Source organism: Panthera uncia, chromosome D1, assembly GCF_023721935.1.
Source record: "Panthera uncia isolate 11264 chromosome D1, Puncia_PCG_1.0, whole genome shotgun sequence".
In the NCBI taxonomy this organism is placed as follows: Eukaryota; Metazoa; Chordata; class Mammalia; order Carnivora; family Felidae; genus Panthera; species Panthera uncia.
The window spans coordinates 9,356,934-9,379,630 of record NC_064808.1 but is presented as its reverse complement, the minus strand read 5'-3'; the positions used below and the strand labels follow the sequence as shown (position 1 = coordinate 9,379,630).

General features: G+C 58.0%; 2 protein-coding genes across 2 annotated transcripts; both read left to right on the top strand.

Annotated features, from left to right (window-relative positions):
- Positions 1-1,426: 1,426 nt before the first annotated feature.
- Positions 1,427-9,553, top strand: TMEM109 (transmembrane protein 109). The gene is made up of 4 exons (XM_049645458.1): positions 1,427-1,564; positions 6,294-6,526; positions 7,420-7,522; positions 7,978-9,553. The coding sequence occupies exons 2-4, from the start codon at positions 6,302-6,304 to the stop codon at positions 8,367-8,369; spliced, it is 720 nt and encodes a 239-aa protein (XP_049501415.1). The 5' UTR covers positions 1,427-1,564; positions 6,294-6,301; the 3' UTR covers positions 8,370-9,553.
- Positions 9,554-10,906: 1,353 nt separating this feature from the next.
- On the top strand, positions 10,907-22,697 carry TMEM132A (transmembrane protein 132A). The gene is given in 13 exon segments (XM_049645311.1): positions 10,907-11,021; positions 13,402-13,616; positions 13,839-14,057; positions 14,824-15,155; positions 16,478-16,627; positions 17,917-18,112; positions 18,198-18,341; positions 19,438-19,640; positions 20,351-20,630; positions 20,988-21,179; positions 21,589-21,969; positions 21,971-22,417; positions 22,419-22,697. Coding segments are annotated over 13 exon segments (3,063 nt in total). The 5' UTR covers positions 10,907-10,921; the 3' UTR covers positions 22,623-22,697.

Here is a 22,697-nt window from a genome sequence, read left to right as displayed (position 1 = left end):
CTACCCTCCGCCCCCACACTTTGGCCCCATGTGAATTTTCCAGTGTGTACACTCTGAAGACTAAGGGTGGGAAGAACTGAGATTATTTCTTCTTCTTTTTTTATGTTTATTATTTTTGAGAGAGAGAGGGAGACACAGTGCGTGTTGGGGAGGAACACAGAGACAAAAAGACACCGAACCCAAAGCAGGCTCCAGGCTCTGAGCTGTCAGCACAGAGCCCAATGCGGGGCTTGAACTCACCAACCTGAAGTAGGACGCTTAACTGACTGAGCCACCCAGGCACCTGTCTGAGATTATTTCTACTGCTCAGAGAGAAAAGGTTTGAAAAGAAAGTGACTTGTCATGGGGGGGGGGGGGGGGGAGTTACATTTTTTTATTATTTGTTTTTGAGAGAGAGAGAGAGAGAGCAAGCCAGGTAGGAGCAGAGAGAGAGGGAGACAGAGAATCTAAAGCAGGCTCCACACTCTGGGGTGTCAGCACAGAGCTGACATGGGGCTCAAACCCCTGAACTGCAAGATCGTGACCTGAGCCGAAGTTGGACACTTAACCAACTGAGCCACCCAGGTGCCCCAAAATGTTACATTTCTTGCACAGGAGTCTGGGAGATTGGCAGTGCTTACAGATCAGAAACATCTCACAAGCAAATGTAAAATTGCAACTGTTAGAAAAGCTACAAGGTGAGGCCCAGGGTGCTGCTAGAGCCTGTTCTGGAAGAGACCCTTAGCTGATGCAGGGAGTAATGAGGGTCCAGAGGAAGATGGCTGCACACCCCACCGTGAAGTGAAATGGTATTTTAGAACTTCTAGGACTGGATAGTAAAGTTGAAACAGCTGAGGTCAAGAGGGATGAAGAAAAAAGTGCCTAGAATCACAAACCAGCCAAGGGATCACTCACAATCTTGCTTTTGTGTGTGTGGAAATGGGGTCTGGAAGTTGGCTCCTTTCCTTCTCTGTAACTGAATGAACATTCGAGAGCCATCAGCAGGGTTCGGGTGCATAATTGCTCTTAGAGGGCGCGGACGCATCCTTCCATAGCTGGTACCTCTTACTGCTCCCCTAATACCTTTTTCCTTTGTGCCTTTTTAGCGCGAAATTTCCTCAAAAAGACCAGGTGCCTCTTGGTTAGAACTACATTTCCCACAATGCCCGGGAGGTACTGGGTAGCTTGAAACTACGTGGACCGACATGCTGAGGGCTTGAAGAGACGGCCCGGCTTCGACTCCGAATTTCAAAGATTCAGTTTACTTACTGCACAGCTCAGATATAGCCGCTTCTTCCCCCTTTCCTGCCAGAAACTTCCGTTCCCAGCTCGAACTTCTGATCCCACTCTTTTTTGGTGGGAATGCTCGGTGGGGGTGGACAGTGGGGGGAGAAACGTGATCAAGAGGGTAGGGCGCATGCGCCCACGGCACGGTGTTTGGGCGGGGAGGGGGACCGGCAGGTCCCCGGGCTCCTCCCGCCTTGCGCGTGCGCGGACGATAAACCAACGCCCCGGAGTTGAGGCGCGGGTTTGGTGGCGCGTTTTAGCGAAGTCGCACGTGAAGGGCAGTAGTGGCCGGAGCCCGGTGAGTGCCAGTCGAGACCGGGGCTCGGGGACAGAACGCGGGACGGGGAGGCGGCAGCCGCTGCAGGTGGGAGCAGGGCGGAGTCGCGAGGCCTGACGGACACGGGTGGGGAGGGGTCCGACGGCCCCCAGCGGGGGAAACAAACGGGGGACCCGAATCCTCGTTGCTATGCAACAGGGGGCGTCGTTACTAGGTAACAGGGGAGGCACGCGTTTCCGGGGTGAAGAGGGTTCCGAGCGCTGCTCAGAGGTCCGGCAGGGGCGGGGCGGCTGTCAGGCTGGGGTAGGAGGCTAGCGCTGAGCGGGTCGCCCCCGCCCCACGGCCCAGCTTCCCGCGGCCTCGCTTTGAGCCCCTTGGGGTATCCCGAGCCCCTTGGGGTACCTCGAACCCCTGGGCCGCGCCGCGTCCCTTGCCAGCGACGCCACCCAGCAGGGCTTGGCAGGGGACTTGCTGTTCGAAATAGCACATGCGACTGACACCCTGCCTGGGGGGAGGCTGGGCCCTGGGGAGGAAGCTGCCCCTTTGCCCGTCGCCCTGCCCCCAAACAGTTGCTGGGCAGCAGCTGCCAGGGGTTTAGCGGGGGCTGCCCCCACCTGCCGGGACGCTGACTTCATTTTCCTCAGTGGCAGCTTCGCCCCGTCAAGGAGCTTCCTTTCGACGCAGCTGTGCTGCTCCGGCGGCCGCTGCGTATTTGGATCAACTTTAAAATAAGCCTCCTCTCCCCGCTTCTCCCTTGCTACCTTGGCGAGTTTCTAATACTCATTTAACAAGCACCCATTAGTCATCGTTCTGCGCTAGGCACTGGGGATTCCAAAAAAAGTGAAGTTCAACCGGAGGCGCGGGAAGTCTGGTGGGGGAGGCCGGCGTGTAAACCTGCTGAATTATGCTACAATGTAATGAACGGTGTATTGGCAATTTGTGAACGGCAACATTCCTACTGGCGCTTAAGGTTTAGAAAGTTCTTGCAGAAACACGTAATAATTCTTAAGCCTGCTTAACCCCATTTGACACTGAGGAGACTGAAACTCAGGTTAAGTCATAGGCATAAGGCGGTGGCTTCTAGTTTGTGGCAGAATGGAGCCTGGGATGGAAGTCTAGGTCCCTACGCGCACTGCCACACTTTAGAGACTTTGCCTAGAATAGACTTTTTCCTTTGCTGCTGATCATTTCTGGCAGCTGTCTGGTTATGCATCAGAAATCCTCAAGGGGCTCTACAAACAAAATCCTGAGCCCCTATTTGGGAGCGTCTAAGATGGCCCCGATTGGGACAGACATCCTTGCTTGAGCAGGCTCCACAGACTTTTCTGCTGGGCGACCAGAGCCGAGAACCACTGCTCCACTGGGGCAGCTCTGAGCAATGATGGGGGAAATCAGGGCCAGCAGAGGGCACTAAGTCAGCTGCCCCTCCCGCCACGTAGTGATTCACGGTGGGAAAGGAAGCTATCCCGAGGAAGGAGCCTTGGCAGGGGGTGTATGGACTGCCCCACCCTGCCCTCTTGGCAAACCACAGCTAAACATATAGTGCCTTCTCACTACCATAGTTAAGTGGAGCAGTTTCCCCAGCTGAGCCGGGTTCTCTTGGCCCTGCCCGAGCCATCTTCCAGGTACCTGGACAGAAGTGGCAGGGCTGGCCCCAATCTTTTGCTGTCCTCATACCTCTTGGTACAAAACCACGTGCCGCAGGTGGGTCAGCTCCTGGCGGGACTCTGCATATCCTCTCACTTTGAGCTCATTCATACTTGGTGGAACTCTTGAGTGCCTTGAGGGCCATGTGCTTCTGAGGCAGCACAGGGGTTGGAACAAGCAGAAGGGCGAGATTTAGATCCTGGGTCCCGGAGGCAAGTCTCACCCAGTTCAGCCGTGTGAGCTTGAACAACTCCCCTGACCTCTCTAAGCCATGGTTTTCTGAGTAAAATGTAGAATAGTAGTACCTTGTAAGATTGTTGGAAGAGTTCAGTGAGATAGTGAAGTAACGGGCATTTTGTAAATTATAAAGCACCACACACGTGCAAGAAATAAACGTCTATGCTTCACATCATTCACATACACACTGAACTGGGGCAGATGGCTGCTTGTATGTGTGAATATGAACACACACACACACACACACACAATTTGTTGAGTGCCACCATTTGAGGCCAGACACTGCAGGAGGTGAATATGTTTAAGACCTACTTCCTCTCAGAGCTCAAGGCTGCTCAGGCTCTTGACTGCCATGGTTTCTCTTTATGAAAAGTATTTGGTTGGGCTGCAGTGAGGAGGTGTGATGACAGTGAGTCTGGTTCCTGCTGCGCAGAAAGAACCTGGAAGAAATGAGAAGGGATCCTGTTAAATAAAACAATTTGAAGAAACGGACCAGCCAATGATCTTCAGTCTCCTCTGCAAAGGGCACCCTCTAGAATCCTGTTAGATTTGGTTTCTGGTGCACTTCAGAAGGTCAGCTGGGGAGCCAGTGATGGCCTCACTGTGGAGGGTTTATTCCAAGGTCCCCCAGCTCCTGTTGACTGAGGCAGATGTCTGCTTGAAAGTCGAGGCTGGCACAGAATGCAGGAGGCCGCCGTGGGGGGAGCAGCTCACATCACCCTGACCTTCTAGAACCGAGGAGACGACATCTGATCCCTCCTGGTGGAGGTCCTCGGATATAGGATCCAACCTAAGATAGCAACCCTGCTCTTTAAGTCCCCAGTGTGGTTATGACCCAGATAGCTCAGGAACTGACCTGTGCTTCCCTCCTGTCTGACCACTGGCAGGCAGGAACCATCTGGTTCTTGATTTCTGCCAAAGAGGGGAGAAGAGTAAAAGCCTTCCCAGCCTGAGACCGCTCCACATGAATGCATGGTTTTGCAGCCCTGCTTGATTCCACAGACCTCAAGAGGAACTCAGGGCAGGTGTTTCTGGGCCAGAAAGTGCCCCGGATAGGATATTTTTATAACTCTTTCTTGGACTCTTCTCCTTTCTACAAAGTAAGAATCCCTCTCCACCCTGATGGCTCTGATTTCTGGGTAACTCCCAGAGTGATCTGGAAACCTGCAAAAACTTCAAACGCCTGGCTGCTCCTACATCAGGGGCATGGCTTAGCCTCTGATCATTGGGTCTGAATCATGGAAACTCCCTGGAGCTACAGGTTCATTTCTGACCCTGGGAGAGAACAGGGGATTTGCTGGTGCTGTTTGACATTTCTCAAGCACAGTGGTAAATAGCGAACTTGCAAACATTTTTTTTGGCTGGTCCACACCTGCTTCAATGAATCTGTGCGTGTTGGGTCTTAACTTGCCTGTGGCATCATATTACAGATGAGCTCAGAGTACAAAACACAAAGTGGGTAAGTGAATTGTCACCAGGAGTCATTCACGGAGATGATTGCTAGATGCCAAGTTTATTTTAGCCCATGAATAATCTATTGTGTGACTCTCTAAATCCCTTTTTTTTTTTTTTTTTTTTTTTTTTTTGAGTGAGCGAGCGAGTACTCTTGAGTGAGCAGGGGAGAGGCAGAGGGAGAGAGAGAATCTTAAGCAGGCTCCATGCCCAGCACGGAGCCCAACTCAGGATCTATCTCACGACTGTGAGATCATGACCTGAGCCGAAATCAAGAGTCAGACGCTTAACTGACTGAGCCATCCAGGCGCCCCCTAAATCACTTTTGAAACTGACTTCGGAGATGATACGGCAGGGCAGTATGTGTGAGGGGTCTGATATCGGACGCACCTGGGTTCAAATCCTGGCCTCCCCCCCCCCCCCATTGCTTATCCTACCTTGGTTTCTTCTTCAGTAAAATGGAGAACAGTAACAATGCCTACCTGATGGTGGCGATTGTATGAGATAGGGGGCACATGGTTAGCTTTTTATTAATAATATCTTTCCCTAAAGGCTGTGCTCTAACCCTTTGCCTGCATTGGGGGCTGGGGAGTTGATTGAGGTCATTCTGTGTCAGTGGGTCTCAGCTCGGCACAGCGAAATTACCCGGGGAGCTTTTGCAGGTTCAAGCCTAAACCACTCCCAGACAGTGACACCAGAAAGTCTGAACTTGGGACAGAGGCATCAATAGTTTGTGAAGCTCCCCGGTGGCTCCAAAGAGCAGCCACAGTTGAGATCCACGGTGTTAACCTTCTGTCCCAAATAAGTGTGCGATTTGGAAGTAGAAGCCTGGCTTCAAACCCTGACCTTTCTACTTAGCCCAGTGACCTGGGGCAGTGCCTAACCCCTGAGTCTGTTTCTTCTCATCTGTTACCAGTAGGAGGTTAATACCCCCTCCTGTGATGGTCCTGCAGGGCAGGAGGCACATATGCAGTTTTCTCTTGCTTGAGCACATACCTGAGCACTTCTCTTTACATCTTTACACGGCACAAATCTTATTTGTGTGCTATTTCCTAAGTTGTTTTTTATGTCTGCTTGATCTTAAGTAGATTATAACCTCCCTGGGGACAAAGCCTTATATTTGTTTTATGCCCGTAACACCTAAGACCCAGAGACGGGCCTTCAGATTTTTAGAACTGGAACAATCCTAGATCTAGTCTCCCCTAAGGCATTGGAGAATACTTGCCGGTTAACGAACGTGCAAGTGGTAAAGAATATGAAAGAGGAACCGGTGAATCAAAAGGTCGAGCTCAGCTGAAGTTAAAAGGCCCACTTCTGCCTTTCTCGCCTAACAGGGTGGGGGTAGAGGAGGGCATTCGGGGGGTGTCCGTGCCCGTTCTGGCGCTCCGCTCACCCTGTGCTGCTCTCCCAACAGACCCAGCCATGGCAGGCCCACCGCGGGGCAAGCATGTGTTCAAAGTCATCCTGACGGTCCTGGTGGCCCTCATCCTCCTCCACTCGGCATCATCCCAGTCCCACGCAGACTTCGCGCCACCAGGCCAGCAGAAGAGGGAGGCCCCGGTTGATCTCTTGAGCCAGATAGGTCGATCTGTGCGGGGAACGCTGGAGGCCTGGCTCGGGCCAGAGACCATTCACCTGGTTTCAGAGGTAAGGAAGGTGCTTCCTGCTGTGACTACACACACCGAAGAAAGACAAAGGAGGAGACATTCATGGCCACCCCGTCTTGGGTCCACATCCTCTCTGTGTCATAATCCCTGCTGCAGAGAGCCCCACATTGTACAAGATGCAGCCAGAGAGTTCTCGCTTTTTCGCAATCCCATTGTTCGATTCCTACCCTAGGGCCTGTAGCTCTCCCTTTCCCTTATTCCTGCCCTCTCTTGTCAGAAAGACTAGGAAACGGGCCAGTCTTTATAAACCCATGTCACTGGATGACGACAGAGTCTGACTTTGGTCTAAATCTGACCTAAAGTCTTAAATTGGCAAAATGTCAAGACCTGAAAATTCCTTCCCCTCTAGAGGTAGAGGTAGGCCTGACTCAGGGGCTTAAGACAGAGCTGTCTTTGCCAGCTAATGACATCCTAGGTGTGGCATCACATGCTTTTGATAGGTCATTCTAAACACTTGAGACGATCATTTATAAAATCCATGATCTAGTAGACCTGAGGGACTCCTCCTCCGTTGAAACATCCTAGCCCTTCACAGATGTTGCTTCCACGACTTCATGATTCCGTGGGAGGACCCTGTTCTACAGGGTGACAACTATAGAGATTTGACAACCACCCCCCCCCCCCATACACACACATTCACCTACTACCATCACCAAAATATTCTAGCAAATCGGTTGAATTAGGGCCCAGATGTCCTGAGTTCCAGTTTTGGAAGGAGACACGGCCTGCCGTCCAGGCTTGGTTCGCAGACCTCTGGCTGAGAAGGAGGTGAGGGACGTTCCCTCCTGGCCTTGCCTGCGCAGTGGTTGGAGGCTTAAAGGAGAAGGGCATGATTGATTATAAGCTTATCTCCTTGCCCCGCTCTTTCCACAGACCTTGTCTCAGGTGATGTGGGCCATCTCATCAGCCATCTCGGTGGCCTTCTTCGCGCTGTCTGGGATTGCTGCGCAGTTGCTGAATGCCTTGGGGCTAGATGGTGAGTGGCAGAGTACTGGTTCGGTCCCCTGGAGCTTAGCCTGTCACTTCCTATTTGTGGGAGCTTATCTTTTCAGGGCGCAGACTTTTCCCCAGGTGCTTAACCCCTGCCAGGTGTCCCCAGAGGCAAACATAAGAGCAGGCTAATGGTTGCCCCTACTTACCAGGTGTTTGCTTCCTGTCTGGCTAAGCCATAGTATCTCATTTAATTGTTACCCGCGGCCCAGAGCATCACTCCCATTTTGTAGATGAACCGGGTTCCAGGCGAGGGAAGTAATCTGCCCCCAGCCAGCAGGAACAGGAGTGGACTGACATTCAAGCTCCTACCTTTGTGACCCTGTGAGGAAGGATTTTTCCTTTGCAGGGAGTTTTAGCTCCTTTTTTGGTTCCCCCCCCCCCCCACCCCGTGCCCTCACCATTCCAGATTGGCTGATTCTGTGGTTCTCCCTCTTCCAGGAGATCACCTCACCCAGGGCCTGAAGCTCAGTCCCAGCCAGGTCCAGACCTTCCTGCTGTGGGGAGCAGGGGCCCTAGTTGTCTATTGGCTTCTGTCCCTGCTCCTTGGCTTGGTGTTGGCCTTGTTGGGGCGGATCCTGTGGGGCCTAAAGCTTGTCCTCTTCCTGGCCGGCTTTGTGGCCCTGGTGAGGTCAGTGCCCGACCCTTCCACCCGGGCCTTGCTCCTCCTGGCCTTGCTGACCCTCTACGCCTTGCTGAGCCGACTCACTGGCACCCGGGCCTCAGGGGCCCAACTGGAGGCCAAGGTTCGAGGCCTGGAGCGCCAGGTGGAAGAGCTGCGCTGGCGACAGAGACGGGCGGCCAAGGGGCCCCGGGGTGTGGAGGAGGAGTGAGGGGGCGCCGGGACAAGGCCGCCTGCGTCGTCCTCGTCGTACCAAAGAGCTGCACTGCTTCTGGATCGCACAGCCCCCCTTCCAGTACCCTGCCCCTTTCCTGCCCCGTCTCTGAACTGTCAGAACCTTCTTGTCTTCACCGGACCCCACCCCCCACCCCCGGCTGAGAAAGAGGAAGACCATTCCCCATGCAGGTCCCGGGGGTCCTGCCTTCTGAGGTTCTCTGTCTGGGATTGGGTTCTCTGTCTGTCTCTTAACCCTTTCGCTGCTCCCAGCCTACCTCAGTCAGGGCAGGTTGGAACAGCCTCCCCATGGCTTGTGCGTCTGCTCTCAGTGAACATCACTGCCCCGGTCTCCTGTGACTCAGCTGGCTCCCCTCTGCTGCTGCCTTGCCTTCCTCCTGATACTCTCCTAGCTCCTCCTTTGCCAAGTCCCCAAGCTTCCTTCCTCGTGTCTCCTTCCGGCCCTGCGCTCCACCCAAACCACAATCCCTCCAGGCATGCTCTTCATTGCCTAGCTCTGGGGAAGAGGCAGGGCATGTGGGACCTGAGGGGAAGGCAAGGGGGAAGTTCCCACCCGGGGCTGGGAGCAAGGATGTACATGGAGTCTGTTCTAAGTGCCTTAATCCGAGCCAGCAGGGCCCTTTGCCTGCCCGCCACTGTACTGTATGTAGGAAAGTGCACTGTGGCTGCTTTGTGTCAAGAAGAGAGTTTTCCCTCTCAGATTCTTGATTCCCCTTCAGCCAAAGCAAAAGGTGACTGCTTCATAGGCCTGTGCCTGCAAGTTGGACCCTGCGGTGGCCATCAGATCCCCTGTGGGGATTTCAGAGACACTGGAGGAGAAAGGAGGACTCACCTGTCTGCACAGCTCCAGACTGTTCTCCACCCCTCCCTCTCCCTCCACTCCTGCCACTAAGGACTTGCCGATCAGGGTCCACCCTGGTGGCCCCGGAGGCGTGCGGAGCAGACACACTAGAGCCGCACATCGGGGCCTCTTCCCTTCACAAGCTCTGAGAGGGGCAGCGTGAGCCTGCCACCCGAGCGAGCCCTCTCCTCCAGGGCTCTCATTCTTCCTCTCTGAGGTTCTGGGGGAGGTGGGTGTCCTCCGCCAGGCCCAGCACGTGATGTGAAGAATGAATTAAACGCCCAGTTCTTAACTGTTAAGGTTTGATGTGGAATCACCGCTGCAGTGAGATATATTTTTATCAGCGCTTGGTTGGTTTTAAATAAAATGCACGCTATTTTATTATCTTGTTCCATATAAAATGTATTTACTCAAAGTCTGGATTGCTTTCATTTCTCCCTCGGGCTAAATCCATTCCTGTAGAGCCGCTCCGTGTTCTTGACTTGTCCCTGCAGGGGCAGTGTGAAGCTGGTAGAGAAGGAGGGAGAGGAGGGGGGCAAAACAGAATTGTTAGTACTGGGTACCCTTCCCTCGTGGACCATTCCTTCCTGAGGAAGGCATGCGCCCTTTACAAAACTTCCGGGAACTGACCAACCGCTCGGGTGGAATAGCGTGGATGTGGGGGAGGGCCATGAAGATACCCCTTCCCCCATTGAGTGTAAGAATAAGAAAGGCTGGTGGGCTGGCAGCCAGGAGATTTGCCTGTCCTCCCTCCTCCCCTCATCAGATGGGATTTTCCTGCACTATGGTTCTCAACCTGGCCTATGTTAGATCAGTTGTTTTGTAGAGGGTTACAGGCATGTCGTTTCTGCCCCCCCCCCCCCCCCCCCCCCCCCCCCCCACCCCCGGTTTCTTAAGCTGTCCGGGAGATGCTAATGTGCAGCCAGGTGCTCTGGTCTGGACCTCTCCTAACTGCCTGGCAGGCAAGGCTGGGCCAGGAGGCCAGGACCTGGGAGGAAGGACTTCCTTCAGGAGCAGAGGGGCCCTCGCCCTTCCTGAGGCCCACAGACCCCTCCCAGAGCTGGGGCTAGGCAGGAAACTCCAGCTGTCCGCCCCTGAGAACTTCTTCCACAGGAGTGGTCCAGGGCTCTAGCAGCGAAGGCCCAGGTGATGGTCACCTGGGCCTTGTTGGCCCCTCTCTCCCCCTTTCCACCCTTGCAGCTCAGTTCCGCACATCCCTGAATTCCTGATTCAGGTGTGGATGCCTCTACAGGTGAGTTGCTTGTGGGGCGGGCGTGAGGCGGAGGAAGTGGCCGTTTCCCCCACGGGCAGGAGCTTCCGAGAGGGAGCGACCCGAACGCCTCGAGTCCCTCTCGGTAGCGGCGGGTCAGCCCCTGTGGCTCCGTCCCCCAGGGAAGCGGCCTTCTCCCCGACCTGGTGCACGGGGGCGCTCGGGGCTTGGGGATCCGTAGGGCACTAGGACCCGGCGGGGCGGAGGGGCAGCCCATGTGCCGCGCTCGCTCCCTCCCACCCTGCTGCTCCAGCTCCCGCTCCATTGTCTGGGAGCTGCGGCCGCGGGCGGGCGGCCGGGCGGGCGGCGGCGAGGACCCAGCCGGCCGGGTCGAGGCGGTGCGGAGCGGGCGCGGGAGATGCCGGGCGGGCGGGGGCCACCTGAGCCGCCCGCCTAGTGCCCGCCCTCCACGGGACGGATGTGCGCCGGGATGGCGGGGCGCGCGGCAGCTGCTCCCCGGGGGCCCGGCGGCCCCTGGCTCTGCCTCCTGGTGGCCCTGGCCCTGGACGTCGTGAGAGGTCAGCGGGAGGGGAGGGGCGGGGCGAGGGGCGGCCGGGGCCGGGCTGGAGGGATGCGGAGAGCCCGGAGCTGCGGGTTCCCGGACTGAGCCCCGAGCCGGGTCGCCCCACATTGTGCCCTGAGGGCTGGAGGTCTCACCCCCAGGATCTTGCCCCCCCAGCCGCGCTCCTCTGTGGCTTCCCGCACTCGCGGAACCCGGCAACTCTTCCTGACCCGGGATCGGCCGGGCCCCGGGCGCTCACCGCCAGCCCTCCCACCCCCGCCGGGTCCCCGCACCTTCCGCGAGCTCCCCTGCCGCCCGGGCTTTTAACCCGGCTGCCCCTGACCCAGGCGCGCCGGCTCCCTAATCTGCGGTGCCCACGGCTGCACCCCAGTGGCTCCTACCCTCCTCCCCCCACCACCAACCCAGCCCCCACGGGAACGGGGAGCAGCCCCTGTGCCTGGGACCTGCGAGGTGCGCAGCCGCCCTCCCCTTGCCCCAAAGAGCAAGCTGACCTTGGAGTCTCCAGGGATTGCCCCATCCGTGCCTTCCTGAATCCTGCGGCGATCCCTATCACTGGAGGAAGGAGCAGTGACTCTCCTGTGCCCGGGGTGGGGGGTCAGACTGCCCTTGGCAGGGCTGTGGCTGCTAGGTGGATGACACCACAGAAGAGTGGAGGTGGGGGAGGGATAGTGAGGCATTCACTACCCCCCTCACCCTCCCCGTGAGAGCTGAGCTCTGGGTGCTGGAAGTCCGTGGGAGTCAGGCCACGTAGCATCTTATAATTATCCTGGCAGTGAAATAGGAGGAGGACCGGAGGTCAGGGGCTGCCCCCCGGGAAGCCCTAGTCACTTACCTGTTACACTTGGGGGCAGGACGGCTGGAGCCTCTCAGACACACGCTCCTTGGTGGGGAGGGTCTGGAGAGAGGTTGAAACCATCTTTCAAGCCCAGGATGGGGCACGGAGGAAGCTGGCTCCGGGGCTGCTTTCAGCCACCTGCTCCCCTCCCCAGGGGACCCAGCAGGAGCCCTAATAACCCCTTCTAAGAGATGAGGAAGGCCTTGTCACATCCATTATTCAGTAGCAATAACCCCTCTCCCCCCAGACAGCACTCCGCACTTTACAAAGCCCTCCCCTCTTCACAGTGTCACTAAATGCTCATTCTACAGGTGAGGAAACTCAGGCTCTGAGATGTTAAATGATGGACCCAAGCTTCACGGAGTCAGAATTAAGATGTACACGCAGTCCTCCAGGCTCCCAGAGCATCATCTCCAGGGAGAGCTGCCCAGCTTGGGGGATTCTGGAATGAGTAGAACAAGTCCCCCTGTGAATAGACAGGAAGACAACTAATTCAGATGAGGCGACTAGCCGGGGAAAGACTGAGGGTACTGGTGAGAGGTCCCGCAATCAAGAAGGGCTTCCTTGAAGGAGGAGGCAACATTCACCCCGGACTCTAAGGGAGGAGGGAGAGACCCACAGTCCAGGGAGCACAGCCGGCAGTGGTCACCCTTGCAAGCAGCACAGGGAGCGGAGGTGAAGTATCCCCCTGGGTGTAATGCCTGAGCTCTGACTCCCGGCAACACCTGTCTCCAGCCGGGTGACCCCAAGGCAAGTCCCTCGACCTCAGCCTCATCTTCCACACCCGTAACATGGAAATAATAGTGACAGGGCTTGGGTCTCAGAGTTAGTACACAAACTGAAGAGTTAATATACGTAAAACGTTTTAAATAGTAGTCTGCATGTAGTTAGTGTACAAAAATATTTATTCTTATTGGGGCTGACTAATAGTCGGTACAAACCCAATATGGTCTCCGGGGTCCTTTGCCCCTCTAGTCACTGAATATTTTGACTCTCTCCCCAGGCTCATGGGCCCCCTGCCCCCGCCCCAATCCCACTTTTGCACTCCAGTACCCAGTACTGGGTACAGAGGCAACCCGTGCAGGGTTGCCATGGTGATGATGGAGGGGAAGGCTGGGTGGATGCCCAGACAAGTCTGGCCAAGGGCTCAGGGACAGACAGCATCTCTGCTTCTACAAAGCCCACCTTGTCGCCACCTTTTACTGCGCAGGCTCTGTCTAGGGAGAACTGTACCCTACAGATGCCTCGATATCAGAGGCAAGTAGGTAAGAGGGCAGGAATGAGGGTGAAATGCTGAGAAGGTTCTGCTCAAGGGAGGAAGGTCTGAGTCTATGGAAGGTAGAAGGAGGAATGGTTTGGAAGCTGGCATCCTGTCTGGGATATACCTTCAAATCCTGGCCCTGTCACGTGCTACCTGTGTGAGGTTCTTTGAGCCCCCAGTTTCCTCATCTGTGAAATGGGACAACTGTGCCCCAGAACGGAGCTCAGTTCAGCCCTGCCAGCTCTGGAGCTGTCACCATCCCTATCCCTTCTTCCTCAGTGGACTGTGAACAGGACCCCTTGGATCCTGTCTACCTGCCTGCGGCCCTAGAGCTCCTTGATGCCCCTGAGCACTTCCGGGTGCAGCAGGTGGACCGCTATCCACCTGCCAACTCCTCTCTGGGCTCCAGATCTGAGACCTTCCTGCTCCTGCAGCCGTGGCCCAGGGCCCAGCCACTTCTCCGGGCCTCCTACCCGCCCTTTGCGACGCAGCAGGTAAGGAGACGGCACCAGGGACTCCCCGGCTAAAAGGATTCAGAGCTGAGGGCTGCTGTATGTGGCTCCGGAGTCCCCCCAGCCCCAGCTGTGCTCCCCATCATCCGGAGGCCTGCAAATGCCCTCTCCTGCCAAGCTGGGGCTGGAGGCCTGGCATCCCATCTTTCCAGATCTTGCTTCCCTCAACCCCCTGCTTTGTGAACACCCTTATTCTCCCTCCAGGTGGTCCCTCCACGGGTCACTGAGCCCCACCAACGGCCAGTGCCGTGGGATGTGCGGGCTGTGTCAGTGGAAGCGGCTGTGACCCCAGCAGAGCCCCACGCCCGCGTCCTCTTCCACCTCAAAGGGCAGGATTGGCCGCCAGGGCCTGGCAGCCTGCCCTGTGCCCGGCTCCACGCCATTCACCCTGCAGGCACTGCTCACCGAGCCTGCCACTTCCAGGTGAGTGGGCGGGCCCTGCCTAAGCTGCCGGCCTGCTGTGCCGACCAGAGGACGGCCCTGGAGTAGGGAAGAGAGGGCTTACCACCCCCGGCTGGTGTGGGAGTCACAGACCACCTGACTCCCTTCCTGCTCCGCTAGCTTTCATGGGGACCCTTTGAGAGGGTGGTTTAGGGACCCTTAAGGAAGTCAGTCCATTGGTGATGCCTTTGGGCAAGTAACTTAATTTTCTTGGGACTCAGCTTCCCCATCTATAAAATGGAGTAATAACGATGCCTACCTCGTGTGGAGCTGGAATAAAGAATGAATGAAATGAACGCAAGAATAGCTTTTAGCCCAGCGCCAGCGCCTGGCACAGCGTGATCACCCAGCAAGCGTTCACACTGTTGTTAATATCACTTTTATAATGGCAACTTCCACTGTTTTGGGGGTCTAGCACAGGGATCCACTGGAAAGAGGTATTTTGAGGGCTTTGGGATTCTTAGAAGGCTGGGGTGTAGTCAGGGTGGTCCCAGGGCGTAATTAGGGGGGAGGCACTGGGATTGGCTCACTTTGGAATGAGGCTGTTCCCACAGGCAGAAGCGTGGCTCTTGGATGAGTTCCGAGACCTGGCCCCAGTCACGTGACTGGTTGGCTGTGTCACTGTGGCCGCTGCTGGTCCTGCAGCAGGAGGACCCCTCCAGCTCTGCATCTCCTATCGTGGATGCTGGGACTCGCCCCCCCCCCCCCGCCCCCGCCATGCCAACCGTTGGCTGTTGTGTGTTTGCAGCCATCCCTAGGCGCCTGCGTGGTGGAGCTGGAGTTTCCCTCCCACTGGTTCTCCCAGGGCTCCAGCACACGGGCCGAGCTGGCCTACACGCTGGAGCCCGCAGCTGAGGGCTCTGGGGGCTGTGGCCCCGGCGGGGAGGAGGACGCCAGGGAGCAGGCTCTTCCGGTGGGCAGCGTGGAGCTGCGCCCCGCGGACCCCCCGCGGTACCAGGAGGTGCCCCTGGATGAGGCGGTGACTCTGCGGGTGCCCGACGTGCCCGTGCGGCCCGGCCAGCTCTTCAGTGCCACCCTCCTGCTCCGGCACAACTTCACAGCCAGTGTCCTGACCCTGCGGTGAGAACGGGGCTCCTGGGGTGGGCTGGAGGCAGGGGCCTCTGCAGGAAGACAGGGCAGGTGCCTTCTCCTTCTGGGGTCCTTACTGGAACCCTTGATCTCTGCAAACACGAGCCCACCAAAACCCCTCCAGGCCAAGAGCCGTGATTGTCCTGGCAGCAGGCAGGACCCAGCAGCGGGCATAGCCCTGAACTTGGAGTCAGAATAGGAAGCTCCCCTTCCCCTGTCACCTCCTTGAGACTCCTTGTCCAGTGGGGCTGACGATGCCTTCTTCACAGGGCAGCTGTGAGGGCTTTAGGGAGGGAAAACAGGAGACGACTTGGAAACTGGAAAGTGCGGTGCCTGGGGGTGGTTAATGCTCTAATGGGATGTTTGCCCCAGTCACATTCATCTGCATGTTCTCCTGCCTGCCCCTCACCTTTGGACAGAGCCTGCTCCTCCCCCACAGAAAGGCTCTCCTTTTTGTGTCCCCTTCTACAGGAAGTTCCCCAAAGTAGCCCCCCCACCCCCATTCCACTGATGAGGATTTGCAGAGTATGACGTGCCTCTCTCTCATATTTGGGTTTGTGTGTGTCCTGTCCCTGTGCATCTCCCAAGTGCCTGTCCCGTCCCCGTCTGTCACACTGTCCTGTGCTCACTTGCACACTCGTTAGATCTTTCGTAGACACTTAAAATATGCAAGCCCTGTGTCTCCACTCTGGAGCTACAGAGAGTAGCAAGGCCCGGTCCCCACCTGGCACTAAGGGGACCAACGGGTAGGGAAGGGAGCTGTATGGCATGCGCTGGGGGATATGCTCTGGTGGAGGCACAAGGCGCGGTGGGGGCCTGCATTAGGGGCGGAGCAAGGGAGAAATCCATCCTGCCCCCGGAAGAGCTTCCTAAAGGAAACTATTCGAGTTGCTGGAGGCTTGAAGAACGAGCAGAGGTAGAAGGCTGAACGCACCGCCTGAGCAAAGACTCGGGCATAAATGGGCTGTGGGTGGGGGAAGAACTTTCGGTGTAGCTGGGGCAGGGTGACAGAGATGTTACAGGCCAAGACGAAACCAGAGCAGATCCTGGAGGGCCTCGATGCCGGGATTAGACTTGACGCTGGGGGCAGCGGGTCTTTGGGTGCTGGGGTCTTTGGGTGCTGGGGAGAGCTGTGTGGCATGACACGCATCGAGATGGGGTCCTTGTGGATGGGAGGATGGTGAGCAGGAGGTTCCGACGGGAGTCAGGGAGGCCAGACAGGAGGCCAGTGCCTGGAGCCCCTTGAGTTGCTCCTCGTTCGGTCCATAGTCTGGCACCCGCCTCGACACACTGGGCCTGTGTCCTCTCCCCAGGATCAAGGTGAAGAAGGGGCTGCACGTGACGGCTGCCCGCCCTGCCCAGCCCAGCCTGTGGACTGCCAGGCTGGACCGCTTCAAGGCCTCCAAGCACCACACGACTCTCATCACCTGCCACCGTGCCGGGCCCACGGGGCCAGACTCCAGGTGGGCAACTCCCTCCCCGGAGGAGCAGGGGAAGGAGTGAGCGGGTTTCTGGGGCCCAAGGGAAGGGGGCTGCCACGCCGCCTCCGTAGCCCCACGGGAGCAAGCACAGAACAGACTCCTTCAAGGAAGCAGCACAAAGCAGACAGTCATTCGTCGAGCTCCTACGTATCCGTGTCTAGCTGCAGCTACCTGCAGTGAGTGTCTGTGAGTCTTAGTCACGTGATGCCAGCCTATCCCGGCCACTCAGTTCCAGCCCTCACAGCCCCTACCCTGCCTCCCGCAACCACCAAGTGGGGCCCTTTTTCTGGCCCATTGATAGTTCCAAAAAAGCTCAGCTGTGGTTAACATGATCTCTATTTACTCTCTGAGCCTGGGCCGAGGTCGTCAGCATGGTAACGCCTGTTTGAGTCCTGGTTCCGACACTTTTGGGTGAATAATCACGGGCAAGCCAGTTCACTTCCGCCTTTACCACCCCCCCCCCCAAGCCTCAGTTTCCTCACCTGCAAAATGGGGCTAATAATGCATCCCTCGGGGTTTGTGAATATGAAATAAGATCCTCTATGGCAATCATCCAGCAAGTGGTTTTTTTGTCTGTTTTTTTAATGTGTTCTTTAATTTTTGAGAGAGCACAAGCTGGGAGGGGCAGAGAGAGAGGGGAAGAGAGGATCTGAAGTGGGCACTGCGCGGACAGCAGAGAGCCCCACGCAGGGCTCAAGCTCACGAACCGTGAGATCATGACCTGAGCCGAAGTCAGGCGCCCAACCGACTGAGCCACCCAGGCGCCCCAGCAAGTGTTTGATCGAAGGAAGCTGTGAGGGTTATTATTCAGGGGGTCGAGTGCCAGTCCTGGGGCTTCGAAGTGACTCTTCCTGCTTGGTAGAAATTGACACAGGTGCTGTTGCCACCTGAATGGCCATGGAAAGCAGAAGTCTGAGTGGAGAGGGCCCAGGAAGGCAGGAGAGCAAGCAAGCTTTCCAGGGGGGTGGTGAAGTGATTACACGGACCTTCCAGAAGCCAAGAGCATGTAAGAGCTTGGGCCCTGGAGCCAGGATGCTTGAGTTTAATCCCAGCCCTGCCGCCTTTCACTCTGTGACTTTGGGCAAGTTCTAGAACTTCTGTACTTAAGTTTTCTCATCTGTAAATCGGGGATTGTCTTAGGACCCACCTCATGAACATAGCAAGTGCTTACAATAGCGTGTGGCCACTAGCAAGTACTCAGTCAGTCTCTCTCTCTCTCTCTCTCTCTCTCTCTCTCCCCCCCCCCCCCCCCCCCCCCTTCTGGCCAGCAGCCCCCTTGAACTATCCGAGTTCCTGTCAGTGGACTTTCTGGTGGAGAATGGCACTAGTGGGGGTGTGGCGGTCACTCGCCCTGTCACATGGCAGCTGGAGTACCCAGGCCAGGCCCCCGAAGCAGAGAAGGACAAAATGGTGTGGGAGATCCTGGTGTCGGAGCGGGACATAAGAGCCCTTGTCCCACTGGCCAAGGTAAGGAGTCCCCCACCCGTGCTTGGCCAGGCCCGCGGCCAAGTGAGGCAAAGAGGCTGGGGCTAAGCTCCTCCCGCACCCCCAGGCTGAGGAGCTGGTGAACACGGCTCCGTTGACTGGAGAGCCGCAGCGTGTGCCTGTGCGCCTCGTCACTGTGGACGGTGGGGGTGCCCTGGTGGAGGTGACCGAGCACATCGGCTGCGAGTCGGCCAACACACAGGTCCTGCAGGTGAGTGGCACACGCCGACCCCGTGTGAGTGTGCCCAGTGATGGACCTACGCCTTCCCCACTCAGGTCCCCGAGAGAAGTTTCTTAGTGACACCAGAAACCTCAGCGGGGGAACCCCAGATTCAACTTCCTTTGTTCCCACCGCCTCTGTGCACAGTCAGGTGGGAGCTGTGTAACCCCAGCAGCCCCAGCTTAGGCACCTTCACGTTCATTACTGCACTGACAGATGAACTGAGCTGGGAGAGCTCAGAGCACTTTGGGGGCGCCTGGCTGGCTCAGTCAGTAGAACACGCGACTCTCGATCCCAGGTTTGTGAATTTTAGCCGCGTTCTACATAAAGCCCACTTAAAGAGTATATACCTTGAGATCGACAGATTTTAGTTTGAAAGCCATTTTTGTTATCAGTTAGCTGTGTGATCGGTTAGCTGTGTGATCGTGGACAAGTCTCTTAGCCTCTCTGAGCCTCGGTTTTCTAAGCTTTAAAACGGGAATATGTTATTCCGTTGCAAGAATTAAAAGCATCAGTGATAATTATTAGAGCCTGGTAACGATCCATGAGGTAAAAAGACAAAAAGGGGAGGGCGACTTTCCACACTTTGAAGTTCAAAGAGGAGAAGCCTAGAGCCCGTGTTTCCTAACTCCTTGCTGCCTGCCTGGAAAAGGCGTCTTGCCATTTATGACGCCGCTTTGGCCCTGTGTGCGGTTCCTTCCTGAGGGCTCTGGGGTGGGTAGGTCTGGCCTGGCTCTCTGCCTTCCTTCCTGTGGTGGGTTGCCAGGTGGCTCCAGCAGGAAAGCCAGAGGCCAGCACTAATGAGGAGCCAAATCTGTGGGCTCCAATGCTCCTCGGCCAGGAGAAAGACTTTGTTATATGCGGATAGCCAGTTTCCCCAGCTGAACCCCTGGGGTGAACTTGGGGGATGGCTGGTTCCTCCAGAGCGGATCTTGACTGCATGGCGAAATCTTCATAATCTTAAAACATGCCAGTGACATGCACCACGAATTTCAGCCCTGCCCCTTCTCACGGCGAGGGGTCAGGGCAGCCCTCTGTGGTCCACACCTGTCTCCCACGACTTAGCCCAGCTCCTGCCCTCCCGTAGGTGTCTGAGACCTGCGACGCTGTGTTTGTGGCTGGCAAAGAGAGCCAAGGCGCTCGCGGGGTGCGGGTGGACTTCTGGTGGCGCCGGCTGCGGGCCTCGCTGCAGCTGACAGTATGGGCCCCGCTGCTGCCCCTGCACATCGAGCTGACCGACACCACCCTGGAGCAGGTCCGAGGCTGGAGGGTCCCCGGCCCAGCCGAAGGGTGAGTGGAGGCCTTGGCGAAGTCGCTCTGGGACCGAGAGAGGTTGTAGGGAATGTGGCCTTGGTCCCACGCACTGGGGGGGGGGGGGGGGGTGTCTAAAAAACTACCCGGTTGCTTCCGGTTCCTCCTACCCACCCGCCTTTCACCACCCAGCCTCTGACCACTTCATTTGTAGTTGCAGACCTCCACCCTCCTTGCCTCCCTCTCCCTCTTCCACACCTCACTTCTCTGAAGGATTTATCACTTTCTAATGACTGTAGAACCTCGTTCATCTGTTTGTGGTCTGTCCACCCCCTTCACGCTCCTCCCCGCGATTAAGACTTGAAGGCAAAGGTTTTTGTCTAGCCCGTTCACTGTTGTGTCCTCAAAGCCTGAGATGGCCCCTAGCTCAGTGAATACTGAGAGTCCCGCCAGAGCCAAAGGTGAGGCTCCTCCTCGCCTCCCCAGGAGCCAAGAGTTCCAGTTAGGAGCAAGAGGGCAAGAGTGGCTTGATGGACAGGCACAGGCACCAGTTAGGAACGGGGTTGTGGCGCCTCGCCAGAGGGGAGAAGTGTGGCTGTGCTCGAAGAATGGTGCCACCAGTGTGTGTGTGTGTGTGTGTGTGTGTGTGTCGTTCTCTCCCTCTCTTGCTCTCCAGTGGGCGGGGCCCTCAGAGGCTGGGGGCGGAGCCCGAGCTGACGCCCCGCCCCCGGGCCCTCCCCTCCCCACAGGGTGCCGGAGCCCGAAGCTCCCGCGGTTGCAGAGGAGGCGGAGCGGCGCGCCCGAGGCTGCCGCCTGCAGTACCAGCGCGCAGGCGTGCGCTTCCTTGTCCCCTTTGCGGCCCATCCGCTGGACGGCGGCCGCCGCCTCACCTACCTGCTCGGCCCCGATTGGCTGCTGGACGTGTCCCACCTTGTGGCGCCGCACGCGCGCGTGCAGGACCCGCGTGTAGCCTCACTGGAGGGCGGACGCGTCCTGGTGGGCCGGGAGCCCGGTGTCACCTCCATCGAGGTGAGCAGACCCCCTGGCAAGGGTGGAGGTGCCCCCCGGGAGTGTTCATGGGCAGGTATGAGCCCAGTGGGATTGGGGGCTGGGGGAGAATAGGGTGGCCCTGTAATGGGGGATATCCTCCAAGAATGAAGGGCTAAGGGTGGGTGTGTGGGGGCCAGGTCTTGAGAGAGGAGGAAACTGTCCCTGGGCATGGGATTGGGGTCCAGGTATATATAGGGCATATGGAGTGCAAAGGGTGGGGAAAAGCAGTCCGTGCAGATGCTGGGCCCAGGGCGGAGGGCCCAGGAAGGACCCTCCGTTGACTCAGACCTGTGTACCTACCACCCCCCACAACTTGTAGCTCCCTCTCACCCTCAGGTGCGTTCCCCACTGTCTGACTCCATCCTGGGGGAGCAGGCATTGGCTGTGACGGATGACAAGGTCTCGGTGCTGGAGCTGCGGGTGCAGCCGGTGATGGGCATCTCACTGGCCCTGAGCCGAGGCACTGCCCACCCCGGGGAGGTCACAGCCACGTGCTGGGCACAGTCAGCCTTTCCCGCCCCAAAGCAGGTGACAGCTGGGGGTCAGGGGGATGAGGTCAACATCTCCAGATGGGGGCTAATGACGGGGGTGGGAGGTACCTGGACCCCTCACCTTAGCATTTTCAGAATGAGGTCTGACTGCCCTATAAGGTAGTGAGCTCTCTGCAGCTGGAGGTGACCAAGCAGTGGCTGGCTGGAGTGTGGCAGTGGGAGGTTGATTAGATGGCTCTGAGGACCCTCCCGATGACTCAGACCCCAGGGCTGAGTGGCAGACAGGTGATTGACGCACGTCCCCTCTCTCCCTGTGTTTTGTCCATTTGCCTGTGTCTGTTTTCTCTCTGATCTCTCCTCCGTGTGGCCTGTCTCTGTGGGAGTGGTCTCTGTGTGCATGCGTGCGTGCCCTCGCATGTCTCTGCCTGTGTCCGTGTGCCCCACAGGAGGTGGCCCTCTCCCTTTGGCTGTCCTTCTCTGACCGCACCCTGGCCCCCGCTGAGCTCTACGACCACCATGACCTAGGACTGTCTGTCTCAGCTGAGGAGCCCGGTGCCATCCTGCCAGCCGAGGAGCGGGGCGCCCTGCTCGGGGTGGTGGTGAGTGGGGCGGGTGCCGAGGGGCTGCCCCTGCACGTGGCTCTGCACCCGCCGGAGCCCTGCCGCCGGGGCCGCCACCGTGTGCCGCTGGCCTCCGGCACCGCCTGGCTGGGGCTGCCCCCTGCTCCCACCCTGGCCCCCGCCCTCCCGTCCAGCCCTGCCCGGAGCTCTCCAGCCACGGAGGCCAGCACGGGCCGTAAACGATGGGAGGCGGGCGGTGTTGGGGACAGGGGGGGGCGTGAGGGGCAAGTTTGAGCCGGCAGAGGAGGAGGCCGGAGGGGAGGAGGAGGAGGAGGAGGAGGAAGCGGAGGAGATGGTCCCCGCCCCTCAGCGGGTCACCGACCTAGAGCTGGGCATGTACGCTCTGCTGGGCATCTTCTGTCTGGCCATCCTCATCTTCCTGGTCAACGGTGTGGTCTTCGTGCTGCGCTACCAGCGCAAGGAGCCCCCCGACGGCGCCGCCGACCCCGCCTCCCCCCAGCCCCACAACTGGGTCTGGCTGGGCACTGACCAGGAGGAACTGAGCCGCCAGCTGGACCGGCAGTCCCCCGGCCTGCCCAAGGGGGAGGGGGGCTGCCCCTGCGAGAGTGGGGGAGGAGGGGAGGCCCTGACCCTGGCCCAGGCCCCCTCCGGGGGTACCGCCGGCTCCTCGAGCACCCTGGCCCGGAAGGAAGCCGGGGGGGCGGCGGAAGCGTGTGGAGTTTGTGACGTTTGCGCCAGCCCCCCCAGCCCAGCCGCCTGAGGAGCCCGTGGGGGCCCCTGCCGTGCAGTCCATCCTGGTGGCCGGCGAGGAGGACATCCGCTGGGTATGTGAGGACATGGGACTGAAGGACCCCGAGGAGCTGCGCAGCTACATGGAGAGGATCCGGGGCAGCTCCTGACCCCTCCCCGCCTGCCCGGCCTGCCCGGCCCAGCACCATCGGCCGCCAGCCCCGGCAGCCTCCTGCCCACCCTCT